The following is a 26,852-nucleotide window of genomic DNA, read 5'->3' as shown; positions in this document are numbered from 1 at the left end:
GGGGTTCTTTCTTATTTTCTTGGAATGTTTTAGTCTAGAGAGATGTGGTCACATCCTTTACAAAGGTCATTTGCATTTATGTCACATATCACCAGATTATGTTTTCAAAAATATATATTAATTTTCTAACCAACGTTGCTTAGCTTGCACTTGTAAAAATACCTGCTCCACATGTCTTTTCAAAGCTTGTGTTAAATACATTTGCCAGAAGAACTGTTACCTCTTCCACAAATTAATTTAAATAAGTGGCTTCGACAATTAAGCCAGTTCACACTTCTGACATGGCATCTAAATTTTCTCTTGGGGAAACACTCCAAACATGGCCCTGGAGACAGAGCTGCTCACATACAACAGCTGGTAGGCATGGAGAGAGAGAGGAACACATTATTAAAGACAAGTCTATTCTGATAGGGAGCTGCAGTTCCTCAAACCTTCTAGCAGAAGGCCACTTCTCAGCACAGACCAGAGACATGCCAGGGCTCCTGGCACAGAAATACACTGGTCACCTGCCTGTCCCATGTCTTGTCTGCCAGCTCCATGGAAATGTTTCAGGTCATCAGCAATAGTGTCCAGCACTGAAGAATTGTATGTTTAATTACACCTTTGCACTGGTTAGAAACGCTTAAGTGTTGCATCACATCCAGTGACTTTCATGCCGGTCATTTCACCAGAGAATAGACCTAGAGGGTTGTTTAGAGCAGTGTGAGATCATCAAATTCATTTGTGAGTATGGATTCAATCCACCTAAACAAAAAAACACAACTTGACATCAAAAGATTAAAAAAACAGGTTTAGCTACTCAAAGCCCTCTACATATCATTTTAAAAATGAATAAAATATAGCCACGGACTTTGGATCAAGTATTTAATTTCATTTCCAAGAGGCTCTTAGGTATGTTTGTCAGGGAGCCCATTTTAAGGGCAGTTTAATCTCTTGGTTAAAAGAGAAATTGAAAAGTTAAAAGTGGGATTAGGATTCCACACTCTGCCTTTATGGACTTTGAAGAAAAAAATCAAGCCTCTGCCAGGTACCATGAATTTAAAGCTGACAGACCTTTAGGTTTCTCCCCTTCTGAGAATCACAAGTTTTGCCTTTGCTGTCACTTACCCAGGTTTCACACAAGGCTGGAATAATTTGGAACCCAATTCAGCAAAACGCAAACTTTCAGCTAAGAATATGTCTGTAAAGCATTTTTTTTAGTAAGCCTAAAAGAGGTCTCTTTCATCATGTGGGACATTTAAAAAAGCCTAATACTGCATTCAGGTGTGTCTGCTTATGGAACTAACAGGCAAGCTGTGCATCCCATCACACATTGCTGTCTCTCAGTCTCAGTGCTGAATGTCTTTTTTTATGTGTAAATGCTTACTTAGCTCAAGCAACCATAAGCCACTGTCTATTAACTTAAATGTTAATTTTAAACCACATCAGAAGGTTTGCTGGAAGCAAATGCAGGAAGGAAGCAACTCTGTGTATAGTTATTTACACCTTTGCTCTATTCCAAATGCAAATACCAGTGAAATAGCCTCCTACTTTTCTTACTTATCCCTTATTCCTATATCCTGATCATTTTAGCTTTTACTTTATTTTATTTTTATTTTTTTCTGGTAGAAATAGCATTCTTTCTGTAGTGTTACATGATCTGAAACCTGTCTCATCTATAAGTAAATAATCAATTTTTCTTGATAAAAAAATCCTTATGCAAATGACTCTGGATATGACCTACAGCTTATGTGAATTAAATTCATAAGATATGGAGACCCATATAAGATATGAGCACTGGCTTCCTGGGGAATATATCATGCACTGCAATTAAAGAAAGATTATTGGTAGCTTAAGAAGGGCACAGAAAGCTTTACTGAGGGAGTGTGTGGAATTGAATGAGATGACCAATCCTGGTGTTTCTTCTCCACTAGGAGGCTGAGGTGATCAATCTAATTATCAAAAACCTCTTCCCAGAAATAGAATATAAGTGCTCTGGTTCAGAGGGAGCAGAGCGTAGTAGGCTCAGGAAGTATTCGTGGAGCCAACTATTTTATCTGTAGCAGTATTTCCCTTGAGCAGCAACTCCCATTTCTGTGAGAGTCCCTGGTTCAGTTCCCTTGAGTCTGCCAGGATTCTGAGTGGAATGAAACCAATGTTGTTCTTGATCCAAAACCAGATAAAGTGCACCCAGAAGGGGACTCAAATAAACTCACTTGTTAACAATGAATCCACAAAGGTTGTAGGTTGACAGAAACTTATCAACTCACAAGAAACATGTAACCTTTTTCTTTCCATTTGGCTCTACCCTTAACAATGCAGGGCAGAGTCCTTAGAACAACAGACCACAGATCCAGAAACAGCAGCAAAACCCACTTCTGTGGCATTTTAATCTTGCTCTGCTCTGGCCCCTGCAGCCAGGCCAACCATGAACACAAGCAGCCCCAGAGCCTTTTCTACCCAGGAGCTGCCTTCAGGTTTCATCACAACAGCCAGGTCTTATCTGCACACTTTCCTTCTCTCCTTTGCCAGGTTCAATCCCCAAACACAGAGGCAAGGAGAAGCATGCTGGTTACTCACTTGCCAAGGAGGCTCCAGACTGCACATGGGTCCAGAATCAGCTCCAGAGCAGACATTAAAAAGAAACCAATAAAACCAAAAGCTGATCCTTAAGGACCATTTCAGCCCTAGAACTCAGGAGAAGGAAGTCTACTGGAATAGCCTCTATTTGATAGCACAGAGAAGAAATGTTGGAGATCCTACATATGAGAGGCTTCCCCCACCACATTGCAAGGGCCCCTTGCAAGGTATTGCACTCTTCAGTTCATCCTGAAGTCTGTTTCAGCAGTTGGTGACCATTACTCCCCTCATTCCCAAGCTCACACTTCTTGTTAAATAAATGGAACATTTGAAAATTGGCCAAAGTCATACAGTATAGCTATTTACAAGGGTTCTAGCCAGTGTTCTTTCATCCCCAAAAAGTTCCTTGCACTTTTGTTAAACAGTAGCACTGCTTACACAAAATATACTTTCACAGGAATTCCTTATTCAGGAGATAAAACATCAGGAGAAAAGAAAAGCAGTGTTAATTGTCATAGGCATGCCGCAAGATCAAGGGTTTGAAAATGAAGTTGCTCCTCCGTTTATATGGACTGTACGAATAGAAAGAACAGAAATTATAATGGTCTTGATCAGAGAAATCAGTGTCTCAAGCCAGCTTTCCAGCTGATGTGAACCAGTGTGGCCCCACTGACTGCAATGAAGATAAGCCTCATGCTACTGAAGCACAGTTGCTTCCTGGAGAAGGGATTATGGTTCCAGGTATGAAGAAGAAGGGAGCTGCCAGTGAAAAGTCTTGGAAAAACAAATAGGTTGCTCCCCAGCTGGTATGGACTGGTGCAGCTGCACTGGCTTCAGACAGGCAGCAAGGTGCTACATGATTTGGCCTATAAACTACAGAGTCAGGGAAAAAGAATGGTCTCACCTGCCTATTGCTTCAAATAGCTGGCATTAAGCAAGTTCTGTCCAACACTGGTTATCAGCATGGTCACAGAGCCCCAGCTCTTTGAGTTATATGTTTCTGTATGCAAGGGGGTCACAGCAGGCACAGGGAGCACAGGCAGAGTTGTGCTCAGATTTTTCTCTCCATTCTGCATGTAACAGGAGACAGCCTTTTCATCAATGGTTTCCTTTCACTTCCCTAGCAGCTTTGCCCATTTCTCCAAGACACACAGATTTTTCAGCTGCTTCACAGAAGTCACAAGGGAGAGGGGCTGCAGCTGAGAACCTCAGAGAGCGAAAATGCAACAACAGTAGATCACATTATTTTTCTTGTGAGAGAAAATGTAACCAGACCACCCCCCCCTCCACCGAAGAGTGTACAGCACTCCAAGGTAGCTCTTCTTTAGGTAAAGTTGTGTAAATTGAGCTGCAGTGAGCAGCTCAGCCCAACTACTTCAATTAATGCCTTTACTGGCTCTCTTCTGTGGCTCTTCTCTGGGTCGCTGCTTTAACTTCCAGGAGAGCTGGACCTGCTGCATATGGGCTGAGCCCCAGCCAGCAAATAGCTCTAGTCGTGCCACACAGACTCCTGCTCTAGGGTGGAGGGATCTGCAATAGCCAAGCACATAAAGCAAGATACCTCAGGTCTGAGCCAGCTCTGGACAACTTGAGCTCCAAGGTCGGACTTACTTTCTATTCTTCCCCTCCTGCCCCCCCGGTGCAGCACTGCTAAGAGAGGGGGGCAAAGGGAGGGTCGCAGTTTTGCCAAATCTGCTACTCTTCCACCCCACTGCGCGCCCCTTCCCCTCGGCCAGAGGCAGCATGGCCACCAGGCTGGCCCGGGAGGGCCGGGATCCGCAAGCAGAGGAGGACAAGGGGGGCAGAGAAGCGGAGCAGACTTGCAGCAAGGGCAGCTCCGCACAGAGAAGGAGGGAGCTCCGGGTGCCCGGGAGCAGCGGCCGGGCCCAGGGGGTGGGGGCTGCTCCCGAGCCCTGACGTAAAAACTAAGCGGGGCTGCCCGCTCCGGCTTCTTAAGGAGCGCGGCGGCGGCAGCGGGCTCGGAGAGTCCTGGCCGGAGCGCCGAGGTAAGCGCTGGGAGCTGCGGGCGGCGCCGGGGCGGAGCGGGACGGGAGCGGGCGGGAGCGGCGGCGGAGTCGGGCGCTGCCCGGAGCCTCGGTAGCTGCCCGGGGATGCTGCGCCGGAGCGGGCACCCGGGCCGGGACCGGCCGTGGCAGCCTCACGCCGAGGGACTATCCGTAAGTGAGAGCTCCAAGTTAAATGATAACAAGTTAACTGATTAACTTTTTAATTATTATTGGAAGGCATATCCATGACGGGGAGTGGAGCGGGAAACTAAACTGCAAGGAGAAGCAGGGATAAAGGGGAGGGTGGGAAAAGTCAGAAGCAGAAAGTGTAAATAGCACTCACACACGCACACAAACTTCAATCTATGGACAGAAAGATCTAAAGATTGGAGGGTGTAGGGAAGGAATTGCATGGAAGCATTCACCACACACACAGGTAAGAGATTAATGAAATCTGCGTTTCCTGAGCATCCCCTCCAGCTCTCAAATATCTAAAAAAAAATACAATCTTGAACCTTGTAGAAGACTAACAGCACAATGCTGCCCTGAGTTTGACCAGACCATAAGGACTATTGGCCTTTGCTAAATGCCATACACATCATACTTTTAAAGGCACAAATTCTCATATTAATGCCCTACCAGCTCCCTGCCCAGGGCTGTCCCCTTTGTTTTGGCAAATCCAGAGCCCTCATCTTAGCTAGTTTTGTAACTTAGAAAGTTTAGAATAGGCGCTGGGAAGCAGAAAATGTAAAGCAACCAGTTAAGTTGTTAACCTGTACAAATGAGATGGGCTCTGTCAAAGTCACAGATCCATCATTTAAAGGATTTTAATATTTAGTATTAATAGACTGTTTTAGTATGATTCCTTTGTTTTGGGGCTCCCCGCCCCATGTCTGTCTCCCCACCCACCATGGTCATATCTGAGATTGCTAAATTGCTTTGAAAACCAGAAACTTGACAAAGTTAATTATGTCCCTTGAAAAAGTCTCAGTAAACAGGTATGTGCATACTGCATGGCATACATAGGTGCCTGTGCCCAGCGGAAGGGCTCTGATGCACAAACAAGATTGAAGTAATGACTCACAGGATGTTTTTGGCTTGCTTCTGAGAAAGCAATCAAAACCTGCCTTGTGGACTAGGGTACAGAAGAATGATGTTTCTTGGGGACCTTGGGAGCAGCAGGAGGACAGCCCCATTACTACCACCACTGTCATAAGTGACATCCACTAGGCAGGGCAGTGTGGGAAGAGCAAGCTGGCCCTCTTTTATTCCTTAAATGCAATGTTCAGGTCCAGGCCTGTCAAGCCAGCTCTTTTCACAAGATCCCAACTTGGATTAAAAAGGGACTCTAAGCAGTTGGGGAGCAAATTCTGAATAGTCTGAATACCTCAAAAATGCTCCCAGAACCAAACCAGATAGCCAGACAAGGGGCTAGGTAAGAATATCATTGCTAGGACCGAAATCTCTGAAGAGTCCTTTCGCTCTACAATGAAATATGTTCCACAAAGCAGCCTACTCTTCCCTAGTCTCATACACAGGCTGTGGCTGGGCTACCTTTCATGTACAATCCCTCTGCGCATCCATATCCTGCCTTTGGCATTTTCCTTCACATAGCAAAGGAACACTTCTTCAGGATCACTCGTGGAAGAGACTTTCTACATAAAAAGCCAGCTGCTTATCTAGCTCATTAAGAGAAGTAGCTTCCCCACCCCCAACAATCAAACTGAAAATGTACAAGCATGAATACTCAGCAGATCAGCACATACATTAAACAGAATTTTGTCCTAAATGCTGACCTCAGATGTTGCTGATTTCCACAAATAGGAAGTTCTCTGTGTGCCATGAGCTACACTAAAAACAACCCCCAAACTTGTTACAATATCAGAAATGCTAGAAGCATTTTTGAAAATACAACAAAGTAGTACATACTAGAAATGAAATCTGATGGAGACAACTGGCCCTTTCTGGCCACAAAAGGTTATCATTCTCAGAATTTCCACCCATCAGTTATAGATACTACTTAGCAAATTTCACAGTTTTAACAAACAGACAATTCTTAGTGATCTGCAATACACACCGGTACTATATATATATATATATATCTATATAGATATCTATATATACATACACGTCTCAGCACAGGAAAGACATGGACCTGTTAGAGCAAGTCCAGAGAAGGGCCACAAAAATGATGAGAGGAGTGAAGTAGCTCTCCTGTAAGGAAAGGCTGAGAAAGTTGGGGCTGTTCAGCCTGGAGAAGAGCAGGCTCCAGGGAGAGCTTGTTGCAGCCTTCCAGTACTTAAAGAGCACCTATAGGAAAGATGGGGACAGGATCTTTAGCAGAGCCTGTTGCAATAGGACAAAGGGTGATGGCTTCTAACTGAAGGAGGATCAATTTAGATAAGATATATATATATATATAAAAAAAAAACTTTTACAATGAAGGTCATGAAACCCTGGAACAGGCTGTTCAGAGAGGTGGAAGATGCCCCATCCCTGAAAACAGTCAAGGTCAGGTTGGACAGGATTCTGGGCAACCGGATGTAGCTGAAGATGTCCCTGCCAATGGCAGAAGGGTTGCACTAGAGAGCTTTAAAGGTCCCTTGCAACCTGAACTGTTCTGTTTCTATATGCATGTGTACATGTTGTACAATACAGCTGCTATGTGATGGCTTTGCTATACCCTCTTTTCAGAACTGTTCTGCATTTTAGCACGTAAACCAATCCTGGTCACTGCATGAATTTGCAACCTCCATTAATTAGAGCCATTAAAACACATTTTCAACAAAAGTTTTCCACCTGCTGTCCAGTGATCCTTGTGATTCTGAAGACTATTTTAAAGGGCTCATAAAATTTTGAGAAAAGCAAGAGTGCCTAAAGGCTTAAATTATGTAAAAAGGAATGGATTTTTACTGAAAAAGATTAGGGATCTGTAAAGCAAAAATGGCAAAAGGCTTTTGATATTAAGGACTTCCAGATAAGATTTGAGGATGAGTGAAAAATTTTTACACACGTTTCTGCTGCATAGAGCATTGAAACTCCTCTAGTATTTATATATATGCAAAAAGCATACACAAATCTTTAAGGAGCAGAGAAACAATATCTGAGTGCCTTGTATATCATGTAAAGTACCAGGACCTTATTCTTGGGTCTAAGAGTGAGATGTTTTTCAGCTTCTCTTGGTTTTCTTATATTTCAGTGACACAATGGATCTTGGAAGCAGAGGAAGAATCCACTGCACCATGAGACTCACCTGCTCTCTCTTACTCATGGCAGTGTTCTGTGTGAAACCCTTCCTCTGCCATAGTCAAATTGATCCACTAGCTCTTGGGCGGGCAGACCCCCAGTGCTGGGAATCCTCCTCAGCTGTTCTACTAGAGATGAGGAAGCCTCGCATTTCTGACTCTGTCAGTGGCTTTTGGGACTTCATGATCTTTCTGAAATCCTCAGAGAACTTGAAACATGGGGCTTTGTTCTGGGATCTGGCTCAGCTCTTCTGGGATATCTATGTGGACTGTGTGCTCTCCAGAACCCATGGCCTAGGCAGAAGGCAGCTGGCAGAAGCTGAGCAGAAGATTGCTACCCTACATTCTCAGTTCACAGGGAGAAACCAAGGTCACTACTCCTTTAATATGTGTCTAATGGGCCATAATTAGAGTCTAGTGGGAAAGAAAAGAGATTGAGACCTATTGTGCTATGTGGTAATAGGACAGAAACAGAGGACAGTGCTGTGCAAAAACCCCCTACTCCTCCCAGTCAAGTGTAGAGCTATGTTTATGTTCAATGTGATCTCAGGGAAACTTTGACCTCCAAACAACCTGAACTCCAATAACAGCTTTTAAGTTTCTGTTTGATGGGGTAGGAGAAGCAGCAGAAAGTGTAATACAGGAGTATTCAAACAAAGAAGGCAGCTCAGTGCTGAATATACCAACATATTCTTCCACAGCAGCATTTTTACCACAGTTGTGCTATGAACAGGCTAGTTCTGAACTCTCCATTCTGAGAGGAGTGCATTGCACTGGTGCTGTTGGGGAGAGTGGCAGTCTTTCAGCAGAAGGGTAAGGGTATGTCTACTTGCCATCTAGCAGTCAGCCACTAGGTATTTTCCATTTCCATATTGGTAACTTTACCCAACACACAATGGAAACAGACCTAGGACTCAGATGCATACAGGCTTTCATACACAACTACAGCTCCAGGAAGAACACCACCACCTGTGGCACTAAATGCTGCAATTCCTAGTCTCCAGGTTCCCAGCCCCAGAGAAGAACTACCAGACCCCTCTCCATATGCATGTCACTTACCCTCCTCATTCCCAGGAAGGAGACACCGTATAGCTTTTCCTAAATCTCAGTCCCTTCCAAGGCTTCAGTTCTGATCCTGCTACCAACAGATGTATTCTTGCCTGGAGAATATCCACTTTCAGATAGGGGTAGGTGCTGTAATTTGATGGAGAGGTAGAAGTGCTGTTGCCATCACCAACAACGTAGCACGTCGGGCCCACACTGAGAAGGCAGAACTGCCTTAACACTTCAATGGATTGAGACCCTTATCTCCACCTCCTAGAGCAGTGTCTTAAGTTATTATGATGTTTGGGGGAACGTTCATGGAATAGTGAAGAGCCTCTCTGAGCAAGTATCCCTTAGAGCGTCTCTAAAAAATGGACCTGAACTCAGGGTTCTCGCACCCCAGGGACAATATACCACTGGACAATTCCAGTCTTGCCCTAAAAAATTTTGGGGTATTGAAAGTTAGAATTTGGGATAGGAAGGACTGAGAGGTCCTTACCCTGTTACCTACAGGCAGTATCCTGGGCCTTGAGATAGGAGTTGAGTTTGAATCAATCCCCTCAGACTCAAAACCCCCCACACACAGGGTCAGTTTCTAAACTATGAGTCAAACAACCACTACCTGCATTTTAAAAGCAACAACTGGATCCTATCCTGCTCTGCAAAGAATCTGAGCTATCACATAGCTCTGACTGGATCTTTACTCTGTTGGCATGCAGCACAGAACCCACTTCTGGTTTCCAAGTGCTCTTAAGTCATCACAAAGGCAACAAGTTGCTCAATCCTTACCAGACTGACGCACTTTTGGGTGCAAACAGAATGCAGCTTTAGACACACGAGGCAGTCAAAAACTGAGATAACCCACCAGGCTAAAGCACCAGATTAATTTTTGTTTAGGATTGCAGCTTTGAATATCACTGTCTAAACTCCCACTTAGCCTTTTGTTTACATCTGGCTCTATATATCTATATCACACTGTGATTTTCCTAAACAAAGAGCTTTTGTTCCAGTCAAGATTAAAGAGTAACAGTCTGATGTATTTTGGAGAATCAAATTAAGGGTTTTATGATAAATTCTGACTTTTCTTTACTCTTATACAAAGAGATTTTAAGTACTACTAAGTATTCACACCCTCTTTGTTTTGTGAATTGTAATCAGTTAATCTGATTTCTCTGTACAACTGATTAACATCAGTCTGTAGCAGGCAGCTTATAGCAGTGACAGCCTAATTCTTTTTTGGAGGAGCTAACTTCTCATCCAAGTCTCACAGTTTCTTAACAAAGCCAGCTGTTTTAATCTTTGTAACCTGTGATCCTACTGCCTTATTTCATCAGTGAAAGTAAAAATCAATTGGTAATAAATGCAGATCAAAATTGCACAGCAAATGATGAGGAACAGAATTACCACCTATGCATAAAGAGAGGTACAAGCCTGTTTTCTCAGCCCCATGAGCAGCACAAACAGCACTTAAATTATCTTGTGTACTTCACACCTACATGGGCAGGTATAAATAGCTTTCAGTAGGCTTATACTAGAAATCCAAAAATGAAACAATTTTTTTTGCTTTATACTGTTACTTTTGCAACAGCTGATAACTTTATTGCTTCATACCAAAGTTTTTCATCTTATTCCTCTTAAATAGTTAAAATTTCCATATATTTGGGGTTTGTTTTGGGTTTTTTTTAATTACAAACAGGATCATAAATCAGGAATGAGGAGCAACCTGTAACCTGTATTCTCTGTAGTTTCTTAAACATATCACTGAATTGGAAAAGCAAGACAGAAATCTGAACTTGGCACAGAAATACTGATGTTAAGGTGTTATTATTAGCATTACATTTCAGAACTAATGGATAAATCCTACTTGTGAAGATTGAGTATTATCAGGAACTCTTTTTGCCAAGGAAAAAAAAAAAAGTCCTCCAAGCAAAAAAAACTAGCAAAGCCCTTGGTAAGCACTTTTCAGTAGTACCAAACAAAACTACTTTGGCACATTTTAGAAGCACTTCCACAGTTACCCATACTTGGTCTTCCTGGGAAACAATTCTCTTCAAGTGTGCACCAAGAAGTGGGACAAGTAGCCCAGTTCCCGACTTACAGATTCAAACACCGTTTTCTGGACCAGTCTAATCCCTCCAGGCTTTTGACTGTACTCACAGTTTGAGGATACTCTTAAACTCTACACAAGCCGTAAAAAATACTACAAAATCAGAACAGTTGGATATGAGTAACCTGACAAACTGTCTCAATCCACCTAAAATCCTACTTAACCCAGCAGCATTTCAGCTTCCCTAGATATTTTGCAGAGAAGTGTTAATCAGCTTTAAGTTGAGACAAGTAGGGAGAGTTTTTCAGTTACCTAGCCAAGCTATCTTTAGTAATTCACCCCTTTTGTCTAACAAAATCCAAACACTATGAAAAAGCAGGTTTCAAAAATGCATTTTGAATCCATTACAACACTGAAGTTACATTATAGTTACAACAACTCTTAATCAAAATAAGATTTCAGAACCACAAGGAAAACATAGCTTTTGTACTCACAGCAATCTTCCTGAAGAGCAGCTATATAAGAAGATCCTCCTCAAGAAGCCACATAGCATATCCTCTCTAGAAACATCTGAAAACTATACAGCCTCTGCCTCTTTTCTCCTCACCCAGCAGTCCCCCGGCCCCTTCCCACTCAGTGGCCTCAGCTGTGCACACCTCCCTCACAGGTGCAGGTGATTAGGCTCAGACCAGCCCTTGCACCTGGCCCAAGACAGATATAACTTCCAACTCTGCAGGGTGCTAGGGAGGGTAGTGGGGTAAAGGCTATTGTACATTTGAGGTCTGATAAATAAGCAAATATTGTGCTAACCAGTTACTTTTTCAGAAGACAAGTATGTCTAAAAGAAAGAAAAACAATCTGCTGCGTTTTAGAGACCATTGCAAAGAAAACGCCCCATAGTTCCTCAAGGAAATAACAAATGTTCTACTAGACAGTGTGAGAGATCTCACCCACTGTGCAGAGAGGTTGAGAACAAGCCAGTCAGTAGGATTCCTAGTAGTCTTAAGCACTTTGATTCTGCTAATTACAAGTAGAAGAGTTTTATAGATAGACTAAAGGAAAAGGTCCCTACTGAGGGAAAAGATCAAAGTGACTTGACACTGAAAGGCAACTTGCGAATGGAGGGATATGGCTATCACCAGAGCAAGAGGCTTGGGGGTAATGCTGATAAAATGAGGACCAGCAGCAGCTAAAGGCAGAGGAAACATGGATGTGGGAAACTGAGTATTCAGCTGCTCTTTGCTGTTTGGAAATTATTTACTTATATGCATTTTTATGTCACTTTTCAGGGACATTTTCTCATATTCAGAGGTCACCAGTTCTGAAGAAGAAAGACTCATTTGAAGATTTAATAAGTATCCACATACACAAAAGTAGATCTATATTACTTGGAAGAATCATTGGAGAGCTAGGAAAAAAGAGGAAATTACACATTTAGTCTAAGATTTTGATTTGTAGAGAATTTTTAACTACTTCTCTTTATTTTTTTGCATTTTAATCCCCATTGATGTCAATTTATGTGGTGGAAGAAGGCCTCTAACTTCGAGCACTACATGTCTGATTAACTTGGACTTATGGGTTTTCTTAATTACCTATGAATTTAGCCTCCGTACTAAACTGCATGATTTACAAGCAGTTGCCTACTTTAATCTGTGTGTATATCAGGCTTCTGTAATACATGTGATCTGTTCAAACTATTGTCTTTTGGGTGCCGAAACAGGAAATAACTGATCCTTCAATAAAACACAGACAAGCAGAGAAGGAAGTTGTCAAAAAACCTCCACTGGCTCCAAGACAGGATTAGAGTCAAGATGGTGATGTTTGATTGTATGCATAGCTGTACACTTGTACAAAGCAGCCCCTGCTCAAAGACATCATCCCACTAAAGAAAAATAGTACATATTTCTACATGAAAAATATCTTCCAAAAATGTTTTCAGTTTTCCAGTAAAAGGGTTAACAGATTTTACCAGCTCCTCTGCTTTCATACTTAAAATGTTTAATCACAAGAATTCTCATATATAACTTGCACTTGCTTCTTTTTTAGTTTACAAGTTCTTTGTAGAAAAATCAGTTTCTTCTGACTCTTATTGATAACCCTAATAGGCAATTGGACATTAATGCAAAATAACTTATGGCAGGTAACATTTAATGCTTTTATGGTGTAAATTATTTCCATTGCCAGACTGGCTGGATGTAACTACAAATGTCATCTTTCCAGGGCAATTACACTTAACTGTTCATTCAAAGTTTCTTTCCTTGAGCATGTAGCAATATTTGGTGGTTTGGGTTTTTTTTCTTTTTTGCAAATACCCACAGAAAAACTGGCTTCCTGATTGTTCATCAGCTTGCAGAAATAGGTTCAAGTAACAAAATGTGTAAAGAAATCTTGAAATGGTTAGTGGCCTGAACAAAATAAGGCTTAAACACAGTCCCATTGGGGGAAATCCAGACTTAAGGAAGCAAACAAAATACTGTAAGAGGGCTAACAGCTTCAATAGTACTGAATTTGTGCTTCAAGTTAAGCATGCAACACGCCATTTAAATGTTCAAGAGAGGAGAGAACACTAAAGCAGGATAAACACAGGAACACACAGTTCAGTATACTCAGCAACAGACCCCCAATTGCAGCCACAGCCTATGAGAGTGCTTTGCTACCACGTGGGAGGGCAGCAAGAGCATTGTTACAACAGATCTGCTCACTCCTGTACCTATGCTGATAATTACTTTCATTATATTAATACATCTAAAAGCCCCATTTTGCAACTTTGTATCCATATAAGAGAGAGTCTTCACTCACAGTCCCTACAACTACCAAGACCAGCACCTAACAAAGAGTGTTAAGGGCTGGCTGCCTCAGCCCAGGAGGACTGGTATTGGAGTAAAGCAGGTGTTACCTGTTCCCATAGGCTCCCAAGCTCTAGCAATTGTCAAACCAGACAGATTCTCTGAACGGGTCCTGTTTAACTTAGATGCTTTTCCACAGGGCCCTTTGGGCAGATGTTAGTGCTTCCACTTTAGATAAGTCCCACCTGCAACAACAGGATCCCTTAGGAAATGGCTCATGGCAGCTTTCTTCCTCCCTTCAGACAGAAATACCACTATGGGCCAAGATGATATTTAGCTTAAATGAATTTGCAGTACTTCTCTGCTTCAGTAAGCGTCTTAATTAATAGGCTGTAGCAAAATTCAGCTTTTGAGGCAATGGGCAAGACTGACAAAGCAGATGAAACTCTAGGATAGATCACACTATGGAGAACACTTGGAAATTGCTGATGTAAAGAGACAATCTGTGTTATTAACTGTGCTGAAATAAAAAAGGGGATGCAAATAACTGCATGTAACCCTGCAAGTGACAGAGTGAAGTGATGAAAGAATGGCTATATTAAAAAAAAAAACCAAACAAGGGCTCTGAGTAGGAGATTAAAGTAGATCTGCTATACAGGAACATTTAAAAATGTCACTGTGTTTAAAGACAGGATATTGCATCCTACCACTCTTTCTTATAAACTTCATGGCAGATCTTTGAGTGAGCTAAGACTGTTTTTGCAGATACCATTCCTGGCTTACTGTTTCTCAGTCAGAGCATGTCAGAAGAAGGATGGGATGAACATGTCTGACTGAAGTTCCTTCACTGTCAGCTGAACTGAATAACAACAAAATAAAGACCTTGTGATTTTGTCCCTTTCATCTTACAGGGATCTGGGAGCTAAACAACTGCTTCTTAGCATGGAAAACACTTCTTTGAGTCTTTACATACTGCCATGAAAGAAGAGTTCATGGTAGTTCAGGAATATCTATTTGTAAGAGTTTGTACTCCAGGTCTGTTCAACGTTGCTTCAGACCAAACCAGCAGTTGTCAGTTGCTACTGTTTCCAACCAAGTTTAATTCAGATGCAGGCACTAAAAGGAGATTTAAATCCCCATCAGAAGCTGACAGGTATCTTCCCATAATCAACAGTTAAGTTTCTTGGATTGTTGTGTGTGTCTCCTGGCACTGGCATATTGCAAAAGCTACTAAGCTTCTATCTCACAGTATATTTATTTATGTTATTATATGGGTATACCCACTTTCCAATGATCTCCTCCTCAATAAGTTTCTTTTCTTTAATTTTCACCCTCTTTACAGTTCCTTTGCTAGAGACAAACCACTTGTTAGCTTCCAGCAGCATACCATTACTTCTTGCTGTAAATTCTTGTGTGTTTGCAGTAAGTGTAATTCAGGCCTCCTTTGACCAAAACTAGCAGAAAGAACCAGGAATGTTCATTAATCTCACTGCCACAGTGTAAGGTCTTTCAAGAAGATGGCTGTGGTGCTACCAACAGAAAACAAGATTTCTAGCCTCTTTAATGAGTCAGGCAGTCCCTTTATCTTGATGATTATAACTCCTGAAAAATACAACAGAAGGAAAATCCATGTGGAAAATCTATGTGGAGTTCTGCTGAGCAGTTTTTCTTAAGCCCTGTGCTTTTCACTAGCCTTTTCAATCACATCATCCTAAACACTGCTTGATTATATATGAAAAAAAGCTTCAGAATATATAATTTACCTAGCTTTGCTCCCAGAGCTTCCAAAAATATTTTATGTTCACCGGAGTGAAATTTATTTTCTTTGTAATCACAGAAAAAATTCTGTAAAAACTAGGAGTATTTTCTTTCTTGGAAAGCTGGTATAGTTTCTGTGACATAACTAAAATCCTTAAAAGTATGCAAATTTTCTTGAACCATAACTGGTTTTGAGCATATACAAATATATTTATTTACTATTTTTATGCACCTCCTGCAAAACAGTGATAGTAAGTAACTGACTCTATATTTTTTTTCTCTCTGAAGTGGTACTGAATAATTTCCATTTCTCAGATCTTCAAAATCCTTCTGTACATTACAGGGAAAAAAGTTTTCCTTGTTGCTGGCATCAACAAGAAATACACCATTCCAAGGAAGTAACTCGACCATGGCATATCAACAGCTAAAGAGAGAGAAATGAGCCATTGTTTACACTGCTGAGGAATCCACAGCACAGGAGCTGGAAACCACCAACAGAAAAGGGACACAGCTCTCCAAAATGTTCCTGGTGAAGTCAGTAAATGCAGAAATCTGTCATGCTGTGTTATTACAAGGCAGCATCCGAGACACTTTAAAGAGTCTCTTTTAAGAGACATGGCATCAATTACCTTAAGTAGTTCAGTGAAGTTGTAAGGTGAATGGTAGTTTCTGTCATTTACAAGCTGGTGAAATTACTTGGTTGATGAGGTTAGAAAAGGACCTGCAAACATGCTCAGCTGTAGAGAAGAACTCCTGGTGCAAAGCAGTTTGTTGGGCTGAAAAGTAGAACAGATTTTAAGTCTTTCCAAGCTTTTGCATGCTTCCAGAGCACAAGAAAACTCTTTATAAATCTCTAAGATAACTCTGTAGAAACACCAGCTTTTTCTGTCATATTCCTTATTACATCCTCATTATCAAAAGTGAGGCATTCTGAGTGTTGAACGAAGCTCTGCTGTGTAAGACCATTGATTACAGAGGGATTTTGTACTGCTGGAAGTCTCCTAGGATTAGAGTTATAGTTACAGTGTCACAGAAGTGGCAAGAGCAAAGACCTTCTGTGCCCTCACCAGTTCAAGTTCACTCCTTAATTGACTGCCAAGACTGATTTCCTCTTAGGAGCTTTGACTCATCCAGTTCCAAATCAGTCCAGCATTAGGGGCTATATCTGGAATATGCTCTACCTTACCATATAGAATAATACTACAAAGGCTAAAGCAAGATTCTGAGTTTCTCTGAGGGTTACATGATAATGAACAATATTATGGAGTAAACTGGATGAAGGTAAGAAGACAGTGTCAAGATGACTGGAGAACTTATACCTGGTCGGGTTTGGAGAGACAACGTATCCTTCAGTTTTATCATTAGCAGTTCCCCTTCCTCTCTGACTTCCTTCTCATCAGGTAGTATCTGCATTGCAGTGGGAATAAGAACTGTATTCCTCATTCCACTGAGAGAGTCTTCTGTCAGTTTAGGCAGATATGTTTGTTTCTCTTTTGCTTTTTTTTGCTGTCCCATAAAGTGTTTGTCACTCCGCAGGGACACTGACTCCAGTGGGTCATCTGAGAACATAAAGTCAACTGCAGTGGAAACCTCAGGTGCCTGTAAAAGCTGCATTCTATTTACAGGGTTTGGGGGATTCAAAGAATTCCATTCTGCATGTGTTCTGGAAGTGGGTCTTATCTGGGCAGGATTTAATTCACCCTGCATTCTCCTTTCCAGCAGAACATGTGGATTTCTTGGCATTGTATTATGACACTGTGCAAAAGGATTCTCTGATGACTGCAACACTGTCTACAATAGACAAAACACAGAAAATACACTGTGAAAATAATTGATATTTCAGTTAGCCAGTAGTACTAAAACAGCATTGCAGAAAGTGCTACAAAAATGCTGCAGGGGGAAAATATGTATGCATTTTCTGTGAAATAAGGGCCTTTCAAGAATCTCAGAAATAATTGTAATGATAAGAATCACTACAATTGAAAAGAGACAAAATATTTTCTATAAGATGTCTGTATTACATCCCAATAAAAGACAGAAATTAGAAATGACATTTTATTCATTCAGTGCCAGCACTTTGACTCTTCTCTGAAGAACAGACAGCAATGAAGTATCTAACACTTCTGTTGGACACCATTTTCTCATTCTTATTGGAATATTCATTATTTTCACTGCAGTAGTATTTAAACATCCTAACATGGGTATCTGTGCTAATGCCAGATACACACAGAATGACAAGAAAATCCCTACTGCAAAGACCTTATATGCTTTCTCTGAAGAGAAGAGCCTAAGATGACTGCAAATACAGTGAAAGGTGCATGAAATAGCATTAAGAGTGCTGTTCTGCGGGAAAAGCAGTTGTTAGTATTCAATAATGGCTCGTAGCTGTGATGATTCTTGATATACCTATCACTATACCTTTACTTCTTCCTTCATGTGCTGCAGCATCATTTGCAGGTTTTCATGGCTTTCTCTTAGTCTTTGGAGTTTTGCCTCTATTTTGCAGCTTTTTTCTTCCTGGCAGTTATGAAGAAATTGCATTTTGTCCTTCCATTTTTTGAACTGCTTCTTCATGTACCTACCAGAGATACAGGAGGGTGGGATTTTTGCTTGGCCACACATACACAAATATACGCTGTCACAGAAACAAGCAAACGCTTTAGCACAACCTTTATCCCACTATTAGTTCAGGAAGTTTTTGTCAGCTTTGGGATTAGAGGCCAGTATTTCAGGAGCTTGACTGTATCCATGGAGTTAGCAAGAATATCAGTGTTCTAGATGAGGAAAAATGAGAGCTGAGTGGAACTATGGCCAGGACTGAACCTTGCATCCTGGGGTTTTACCTTTCCCACAAAGGTGGCTGCAACAGGAGAGACAATAGCAGTCCCTTTGTATAGAAGCAAACTACTTACAGTGAATCCCTGACCTGCAAAAGATTCCCATTACATGCCTGGGCAACAATGAAGTAAAAGTAGCTTCTACCCCTTTGATAGAGTTTTTTCTTGCTCGTGGTATTCTCTGCAGTGTCTTTGATTATACCAATAGCTTCTGCACAGGCCACTTGTCCTTGAAAAAACACTGCCATTTTTGCAATTAGAAGTACCACCCTCCCATGCACACAGAGATTTAGAAATTACCTACTCAGAGCATAGCATAACAAAAATACCGCCCATAATTCTGTTCTAGTTGTGATTTCTCTAAGAAGTCAGGGTAAAAATAGTTTTGCTTTCCTCATGGCTGAGGTAGAGACAGTAAAGTTTGTTAACACTACAATAATAAACCCAACTGCTTCACATCACAGATGTGAAATAGTTATCTGCCTTGCTTAGTTACATTCAGAAGTTCATCTGATTCACTTTCTTTTGGTTATGCTTTGGCTTACAGACAAGAGCCCCATCAGTTTCACTTGAATTATGCAAGATCTGTCTGAATGGGACAGCAAGTCAGACCATCTAAAATTCAAATTAATACTACAGTGGTCCATTATAACAACATTTAAGGGCTCCTCACTGTAAAATGCTGTCTTCCTTCAACTCAGAGCCCAGTTCTGTGAACAGACATGTGAATGCTGGAAGTTGGTCCACAAACAAGAATAAAGAGCTTCCCATGAGTAATGTGATTCATTCACCCAGTACTATGATAAGCTCTGGGTCAGAGGGTGATGCAGCATTATAGGAGCAGGCATCCCAAATATCCTCTCAAGGATTGCTAATCTAAATGAAAACTGAAGATCTTTGCCATATCTCTCTAAGTGAAAACAGACTTAAAATGAAACTGCAGTTGTTTAGCTCTAATCTTGGAGTGCCCTAGTGTGAATTTGGAGCAGCAATTGTACTTAGAATGAAACAGAACAGGAACAGAGGGAACTAAACATACTGAAGGAAATAGAGTAGATTCAGGATCGAATTCTACATTTTGCTGTAATTCCATCAGTTTCAGTGGTCATAGGCATGGTTATCTAGAGAGCACATTTATATACAACTACAAAAAGGAAGGAGTGGAAGGCAAAAATGCAAGTAAGAGGTAAGCATCATATGTTGCTCATACACCAACTTTCTCCCCGTCATGCCACCCAAGCAAACAAGCCTCCCAAGAAATTTTTAATTTAGGAATCAACATTTTACAGTGTCGAAGGTTTGAATATCAGAAGGAACTTCTGTGATAAACTCTTACGGATTTTATACCAATAGTTATTGTATTCAGCCTATTAATTTCTATTCAATGTACAGCATATTTTTTAGGAAGAAATCCTACTTTGATTTAAAAGCTTCATGCAAATTATGAAATTTGTTTTCATTAAGCCTTATTCAGAGAAAAATTTGAAAAAGTATGCTATTCTGACATTTTTATGTGGATGAACATCTTTTTGCCTAAAAATTACTTTTAGAAATATATACTAGCAGTTGCAGAAATGCTGATGAATGCAAATCAAAATGTTTTGCTTTGCCATTGTTTTTTCAGTGATCTCCATCAAAAAATTCTTGTTGCTGAATTTTCACTATTCATCCTCATTTGATAGGATCTTTTTTAAATCTCAAAATCTCCAAAGTATGGAAAAATCATCTGTCTTCTAGCCCTCCAGCTGGCACAGCACTGCCCACCAGTCTTCGGTCAGTGTACTACTGCATTTACCTACCTGCTGTCACTCTGAATGCTTTTAATGGATTCGTGCATTTTTAACACATCTGCTTCAAAAGAGACTATTGCCTAAAACAAAAAGAAGTATGTGTCCATAACTTTATCAGCAATACCATTTTTATATGCAAGTTTTACTATAAGAGTGCAAGGCAAATTTTGGATTTTGTGTGTTTTACAGATTTACTAGTTAGCTTTTTAAATCTAACGTATTACAATCAACAGATGCATTAAAGTATTTCTAATGGCTGGAAAATTTATTCTATAGAACAAATTCTTTGCTCTATGACAAATTTAAGTGTATGAGAATTTGTTTGAAATTAGAACAAATCCATACCCTTAAAAATTTCTATAAAATGGAATATTCTGATCTGGGAATAATCTCTCCCAAGTCCCACAACTGCTTTGAGACAAGGAGATGGAGAGAGAGACTGTATGTAGAAGAGAGAAGAGAAACTCCTGGACTTAGATGGAAGTAGCATTCTCTGGACCATGCAGGGAACAGGAGCCAGAAGTCAGGGAGACAAACACTTTCCAGCTAAGCTACTTTTGAGACATGATATAAATTGGGCAGGAACAAGGGCCACCAGGAAATCATGAGACTAAGAGCTGGATCACCCAGGACCTCCATGTTCATGGATTCTATTAAAAGCAAGCATTAGACTTACTGTCCACATCTTTTGAATCAAAGTGGAAATAATCTGCACTATAAGATCTTGGAAATCAGTATAAAACTGCTCAAAAGGAATTCTCAGCCCAGAGAGAAAACAAACAGGAGAGCAATGCACCTGAAAGAATCCCAGCACGGGGATGCAAGTCCTGTCCTGCTGTTTTCTAAAATGACAAATGCCAACAGTCAAAATTCTATGTTTAAGCAATGTCTGCCCACAACTTCTCCTGCAGATATCTGCTGGCTGGCACTATATCTTGAGCTGAGCAACGGAGTTCTAAAAGACAGGTCTTCCAAAGGCCAGCACAGGAGTAGCAGCCAAAGGAGTGACCTGACACACAGGGGCCAGCTCTCTGTTACTGCACCCCTTGGCTCCTGGGAAGAACAAGATAAGTGGATGACACAAACTGGTTTGAACACAACCAGTGTTCCTATATTCTGAATAAATGCAGAGCTACCAATCTCTCAAAAAATATAGAAACAAAAAATTGCTATGTACTTACTCTTAGCTACACTGTCCTACCCACTCTTTTAGCATTGTTTCTATGGAGGGAACCTGGGAATGGATTAATGGAGACCTTTTGTGCATTAGCTATTTTAGCTGGAGTGGACACTGCTCTGGGTTTATCCTAAGAGCACCCATTCTGTCCTCTTGCTATTTCCATGGTAACAAAAATGGCCTGAGCCTAATAAGAATTCAGGCATTCTTCTTCGACATTTGCTTGCAGTAGGAAGACATGATGGCCTTTTTTACTGTCAGAACAGCGAGAGGACTCCAGACTCATCTAGACTTTAACATGCTACTCTACAACAACTCAAAAAACCCCAAAGCAAATATTCTTACAGGTGCTTCTGAAGGTCATGGAAGTTAAGGAGTTAGTCAATAATCTTGGGAAGATACCAAGTTCAAACTTCACTAAGTGTTCAGATTCCACATTTTTTTCCAAAAGTGAGGAATTAACAGAAAGGTGAAGCTGCCCAATACATTTTCATTGGAATTAGAAGGCAATTAGATAATTAACTTGCTAGGTCTTCTTCACAGCTTTAGCACTATTATTGCTTCACGTTTTGCTCACCTGTGCTATTGTCTTGCCTTGCTCTGGTGTCTTGTTGTTATTGTCACTCCTCTGCATTACAGTCCTGTTTTCAGGTGTGAACCTGGGTGACTCTGGGACAGAACTGTCCATTGGGAAAGACACATTTTCAGGACCAGGTAGTGATGAAGCACTGAATTCCACAGGAGGACTGCATACCAACAGAGAAATAATGAGTAGGGAAAGGATCAAGACTCACATGGTTTTGCTAGCCAGGAAGAGCCAAATAAAGCTAATGCAGTGTAAATAGACAGACAGATGTGCTATTGACTAAGCAAGACATAAAGTTTACCTATGCCTGCTGGCATATTTTGGTTGAAAGAATTAAATTCCTGAAAACAAATTCCACTCCCCCAACAGAATCTCAGCAACAGGTTCTTCTTTCCACCCATTTAGTCTCTGCAATTTGCTGCTTCTCTTTTTTGCTTCCTATAGCCAAAAGTTAAATATATTAGGAAATTCAAGTACAAAAAATAGCAAAGTATGCTGCTGTTTAGTCCATTCAATGCTAGGAAAAGCCTAGATATTTATCAGCCCCACAGTGACACCTGTAACAGCAACCTCAAATTCTTCTTTGTCTCATTGCTACGCAAAAAGTAGATAAGCAAACCCCCACAGAATTAAAGAGAAATCTTGATTTCTTCCAGAAAGATTGAATTACATTCAAAATGATTAAATACTGTTTTGTTGCTGAATACAAGAGAGGAAATATTAGCAATGAAAGATGTTTTGCATTTCACCACATTCTAAAAAACAAACATATAATATTCTCAAACAAATAATATTCTCCATGAGGATCACTGTAACTATCATCCATTGGTCTTACAGTATACAAAAAATCGTTTTCTAACTGCAAACCTACCAGAGTAGCACAATCCAGTTTTATAAACAGATTTTTCTCCTCCTTCACATAAAGATGAAATTAATTATTTTAGAGAGGACTGACCATTTTTTCCCTATTTCAGTCTCACTGAAGCCTCATTTGGAGAACATGTGTCAGATGCAAGACATTTGCTAGATCTTTATACAACTAGGAAGGAATCTCACCCTTTGTATGTTTGTAGTGCTAATCTCCTATGATCATTCCCTTCAGTTTCTACACCTAAGTATCAACCAAAATCTCATAGCAAGGAGGGAGAAACTATTGGGAAAAATCTCAGCATAACCTCCAATGCTCATTATTAAACACTGTGATCAGTAGAAATACAGTAATAACTTTAAATATTAACCAAAGGACATGAAACAACTGGTCTGAAAGAAGAGGAATGGTGAGATCAGTTGCTTGCTATTGTGAGTAGTTCCAGAGGCCTCCAATTTAGTGGGACTTGAGTAGAATGCCTGTCAGTGAATGCACTGTGGGTCACATGTGGAAAGTATTCACAGTTAATTTCCAATGGATTTGTCACAGAGGAGGTGCTTAAAAACCCATGCAGTTGTGAAAGGTAGTAAATACTTGCAATGCTTGACCCTAGACTGAGTATAAGAAATGGAATGGAGTGAAAGAGACAACATAAGGAAGTAGGGAAGTAAGACACAAGCAGGTTGTATTTTATAAGACAACTGATCATTAGGGTGTCAGCATGGTTAAGCTACAGAACAATGTGCAGCAACTTCTCAGTTATTTCTTCCCCTTTTAATAGGGGAAAAATAATGAAAAACCAATGGTATCTGTCATAACAAAACCCCTTACTCAAAGGACACAAACAAGCAATATTCCACAGCCTGACATTCAGAGATTATAAATTCATCTGAAACTGAAACTCACAAAGTCTTTTTGTGAGAAAGGAAGTGCCTCTCCTCCACTGATTTCAGAGTTGTCCTTCTCTGAGCCTCCTTTCTTCTGCAGCGCTCTTGAAACAGGTTGTTCCTGATGGTGCGGAGAAAGTGCTTTGCATTCGCCTTTGCTGACATCTGTTGGAATGAGGGATAATAAAGAAGAAAGGGAATTTTCAAACAGGTACTGCCCAGAAGCAGACACAGTCCAAGGCAAAGGCAGAAAGCAAAGGTCCACCTTTTCACCATCTGACGAGGCTCATGGCTGCTATCTGAGCCCTGGAAGAGGAGCTGAGGCGGGTGGTGATGCAGGACCACAGGCAAGGGCAGATCCAATTCCTTTAGGAAAAACACTGCCTGGACAAAAGTCAGGCAGCCTGGAAATGCCTGGCACAGGATTTTGGTAGTTACAATGATTAAACTCACAGTCACAACAATAATTCTGCTGACTAATATCTAAGGAAGAAATACTTTTATACTTGTATAAAGCATTAGTAGATATAGTCTTCCATGGCTCACATCCTCCTCTCACAGAATATAGTAAAATACACATCCATTTATCACAGGAGTGTCAGGCTCATGTACAACAACTAAACTCAGTAGCTGTATTATTGGATGACATAAAACAATTCTGGTCCAGGAGGTGAGCCCTGACAGACTGAGCAGGAAAACACAAAGAAAACACACCACATCCCTCCTAGGGCTTCTCAACGTGGTAGTAACATTACCACAAGGTGTCAGCACGGTAAGGAAAAACAGTGCAGATATCTCAAACCCCCACTCAGCAGCTCAATCCCTGACAAAGGCAGTGTGAAAACTTACCCAGACAAGGACAGCATCTGCTAAGAGTGGAAGGTATGGGGATAGCAACTTACTGCTGATTACTTTATGTCCCACACAACAGATATAAAAATCCTATCTGTCATAGTGAGTAGCTTATCTTTTAAATTTTGGTATAGATTTTGGCCTGTATTGCAATATTTGGTTTATAAAGTAATATTTACAGGGTTAGTGTTAGACTAGGGTTTCACAAAGGAAGCCAAAGTTCAGTGATTCGATTGCAATACTGCAGCAACAAGATGGCTGCAATCCAGGCTGTAACATCTCCTGCCTTGCTTTATCTCTCTTGCCCTTCCTTCTGGTGCTCCCACAAACACACACTCCCATTCACTCTCCATTCACATTAATTTTAATGTCTCTACTTAGAAATCTCTACATGAGGAGATTAGTTAACATCTGATTCTGCTACTTTCTCACAGATGGAATATGAAGAACAATATTTGGGGGACTGAACTATTATTTTTAATGCAGATACTGAGCATCCAGATATAATTTCTCACAGCATTAGCAATAGGGTTTTGTTTTCAGAAAGAGAGCAATGAAGTAACAACAGTTTAATGCTACCCCAGACAAAGGGTGACTACAGGAGCAGTCTAACAGTCTTTAATTTTAGTGTAGACACTGACTACCCAGGTATCTTTCACATTAACTGCAGAGGATTGAGAAGGAGACCAGGAAGTACAGCTTAGTGGACCTTCCTTAAGTGCTGTTCAGCTCACTTACTGGAACAGAAGGATACTGTTATACAGAGCCACAAAAACCCCATCTGCTGCTGTGTACAAGATCTGGAATCTCCTGCTCAAAGGAGAAGCTGATCTTCCAAAGACAAATTCCCAGTGTTGTACTTTGCCACTAGTGTGATGATAGCACAAGTTGCCCCTGTAATGGAGTCTAAGTATGTGATCTTAGTTGGGCACATGCTACCTCTTTGTCCTGTATCCCTAACTGACAGAGACAAATGAGTCAGAAAAGTTTACAATAAAGTGGAAAAACTGAAGACATTCAGAAAAGAGAGAAAAAGAAAGACATTTCATGCAGGAGTTTGTACAACTTTAGGATGAATTAATTTCTCAATGAGTCTGCATTGGGATTGGGATGAAGGCGCATTGGGACACTGAGGGGACTTTTCACAGGCTTAAGGATTATCTGCTAACAGAAAACTTGCCATATCTCACAGAATACAGTAAAATACACACCCATTTGCCATAAAACTCCTTAAGAAGAAGACTTGCACTGGGATACTTCATAGCTCTATTCAGTTAGTTCAGAAAAAACCACTCATTCTAAAGTTAGAAGCCTGCTTTATTTCTTTTCCTGTCTCACTGTTCCCAGACTACTAATGCTAATATGTCATGGCCATTATGGCTAATACACACATAATTATAGTGAATGTAGTTCAAGAATCTACTGCTTACTTGTCTATGTGAAGAACCTCAACACAGAAATGAATCAGTACAATGGGACTCTACCTGTACACAGTGTTCCACAACAGGATGTGATCTCTTATGGGGTTTGCAGAGACGGCCAGTGAAAAAGCAGGCTTGGCAAAGGTCAAAATTGAGGCACTTTAAACAGCGATACCTGTGGGGGAAAACAAAAGGCTTTATTTACTTCCCCGCAAGTAAGAACTTGGTGTAAGTAACCTTGATTACTGGAAGTCCAGATCCCTGGGCTCTGGAAAAGAAACATCTTTGTTAGAGTAATGACTTTCCTCAGCATTCTCGGAACTCAGGTTATTTTGTCCAAATGATTGTGGACTATTCTCTGAACCCACCAATGGTTTTGATATTATTTATTTGCTGCATTGAAATGCAGTCCATGGAAGCAACCATTGTTCTAGCACCATTTCCAATTTTTGAGAATGCAGTTAAAACTTCATATGCTTCTTATGCACCAGCTTACCTCTATTTGCTGCTGCTCTCATGGAACTGTAATATTGACATAGGATTTGTAAGCAAAAAACTAAAAATGCAAGAAACTAAACCTGCAAGCTTACTGTTAGTGAAAATACAGTAACAGTAAAATGCTTTCCTGAGCTTTCTGGTCAGAAGGTAACGGAGAGTGTTCTTTTTATACCATTATGCCATTTTATTCCATTACTTAGATGACCAAGATGCTAAGATGGAAAACTTAACTAGCCAGTTAATACAACTGGTTACAGGAAAAAGAACTGAGATACAGAGGTTTAATTTGCTTTACCTTTGGACTGCCAGTTTACCTTCAGCAAGTTTTCATAGTCACACCTGTGCTAGTGAGCTAGAGAGAAGTAGGATGAAGGCTTGAGCACTAGACTGCAGCATTCTCTCTTTCCCTCTTTTCCTGGTTAAATTAGATTACGTCCAAAGTTTCTTGCTTAGTGCATCAGTTACAACCTGTAAGGTATGCAAACAATGGT

At 40.7% G+C, this 26,852-nt stretch overlaps 2 protein-coding genes across 4 annotated transcripts in view; one reads left to right on the top strand and one right to left on the bottom strand.

Moving 5' to 3' along the window:
* Window positions 1-4,521: 4,521 nt before the first annotated feature.
* On the top strand, window positions 4,522-13,033 carry FAM237A (family with sequence similarity 237 member A). The gene is made up of 3 exons (XM_048309103.1): window positions 4,522-4,565; window positions 7,765-8,180; window positions 12,191-13,033. Exons 2-3 carry the CDS (start codon window positions 7,772-7,774, stop codon window positions 12,337-12,339), a joined length of 558 nt encoding a protein of 185 aa, XP_048165060.1. The 5' UTR covers window positions 4,522-4,565; window positions 7,765-7,771; the 3' UTR covers window positions 12,340-13,033.
* Window positions 13,034-14,767: 1,734 nt separating this feature from the next.
* The window catches only part of DYTN (dystrotelin), a 24,264-nt gene continuing 12,179 nt past the window's right edge, over window positions 14,768-26,852 (bottom strand). For all 3 annotated transcript variants that reach the window (XM_048309099.1, XM_048309100.1, XM_048309101.1), the window contains 8 exons: window positions 25,927-26,038; window positions 23,610-23,755; window positions 21,827-21,995; window positions 20,082-20,152; window positions 17,864-18,023; window positions 16,765-17,236; window positions 16,075-16,221; window positions 14,768-15,289 (listed from right to left, as the gene is read on the bottom strand). In XM_048309099.1, coding sequence (XP_048165056.1) covers window positions 16,118-16,221; window positions 16,765-17,236; window positions 17,864-18,023; window positions 20,082-20,152; window positions 21,827-21,995; window positions 23,610-23,755; window positions 25,927-26,038 — 1,234 coding nt within the window. In that variant the 3' untranslated portion in view covers window positions 14,768-15,289; window positions 16,075-16,117. The remainder of the gene's footprint in view (window positions 15,290-16,074; window positions 16,222-16,764; window positions 17,237-17,863; window positions 18,024-20,081; window positions 20,153-21,826; window positions 21,996-23,609; window positions 23,756-25,926; window positions 26,039-26,852) is intronic.

This window comes from Corvus hawaiiensis, chromosome 7 (assembly GCF_020740725.1).
Source record: "Corvus hawaiiensis isolate bCorHaw1 chromosome 7, bCorHaw1.pri.cur, whole genome shotgun sequence".
Lineage (NCBI taxonomy): Eukaryota > Metazoa > Chordata > Aves > Passeriformes > Corvidae > Corvus > Corvus hawaiiensis.
The sequence above is the reverse complement of the archived record's forward strand: the minus strand, read 5'-3'. Positions and strand labels throughout refer to the sequence as shown.

Coding starts and splice junctions, on each gene's coding strand:
- FAM237A (XM_048309103.1), top strand. CDS start 7,772: ATGGATCTTGGAAGCAGAGGAAGAATCCACTGCACCATGAGACTCACC. Junction 8,181..12,190: donor GTTCACAGGGAGAAACCAAG/GTCACTACTCCT, acceptor GTCACTTTTCAG/GGACATTTTCTCATATTCAG.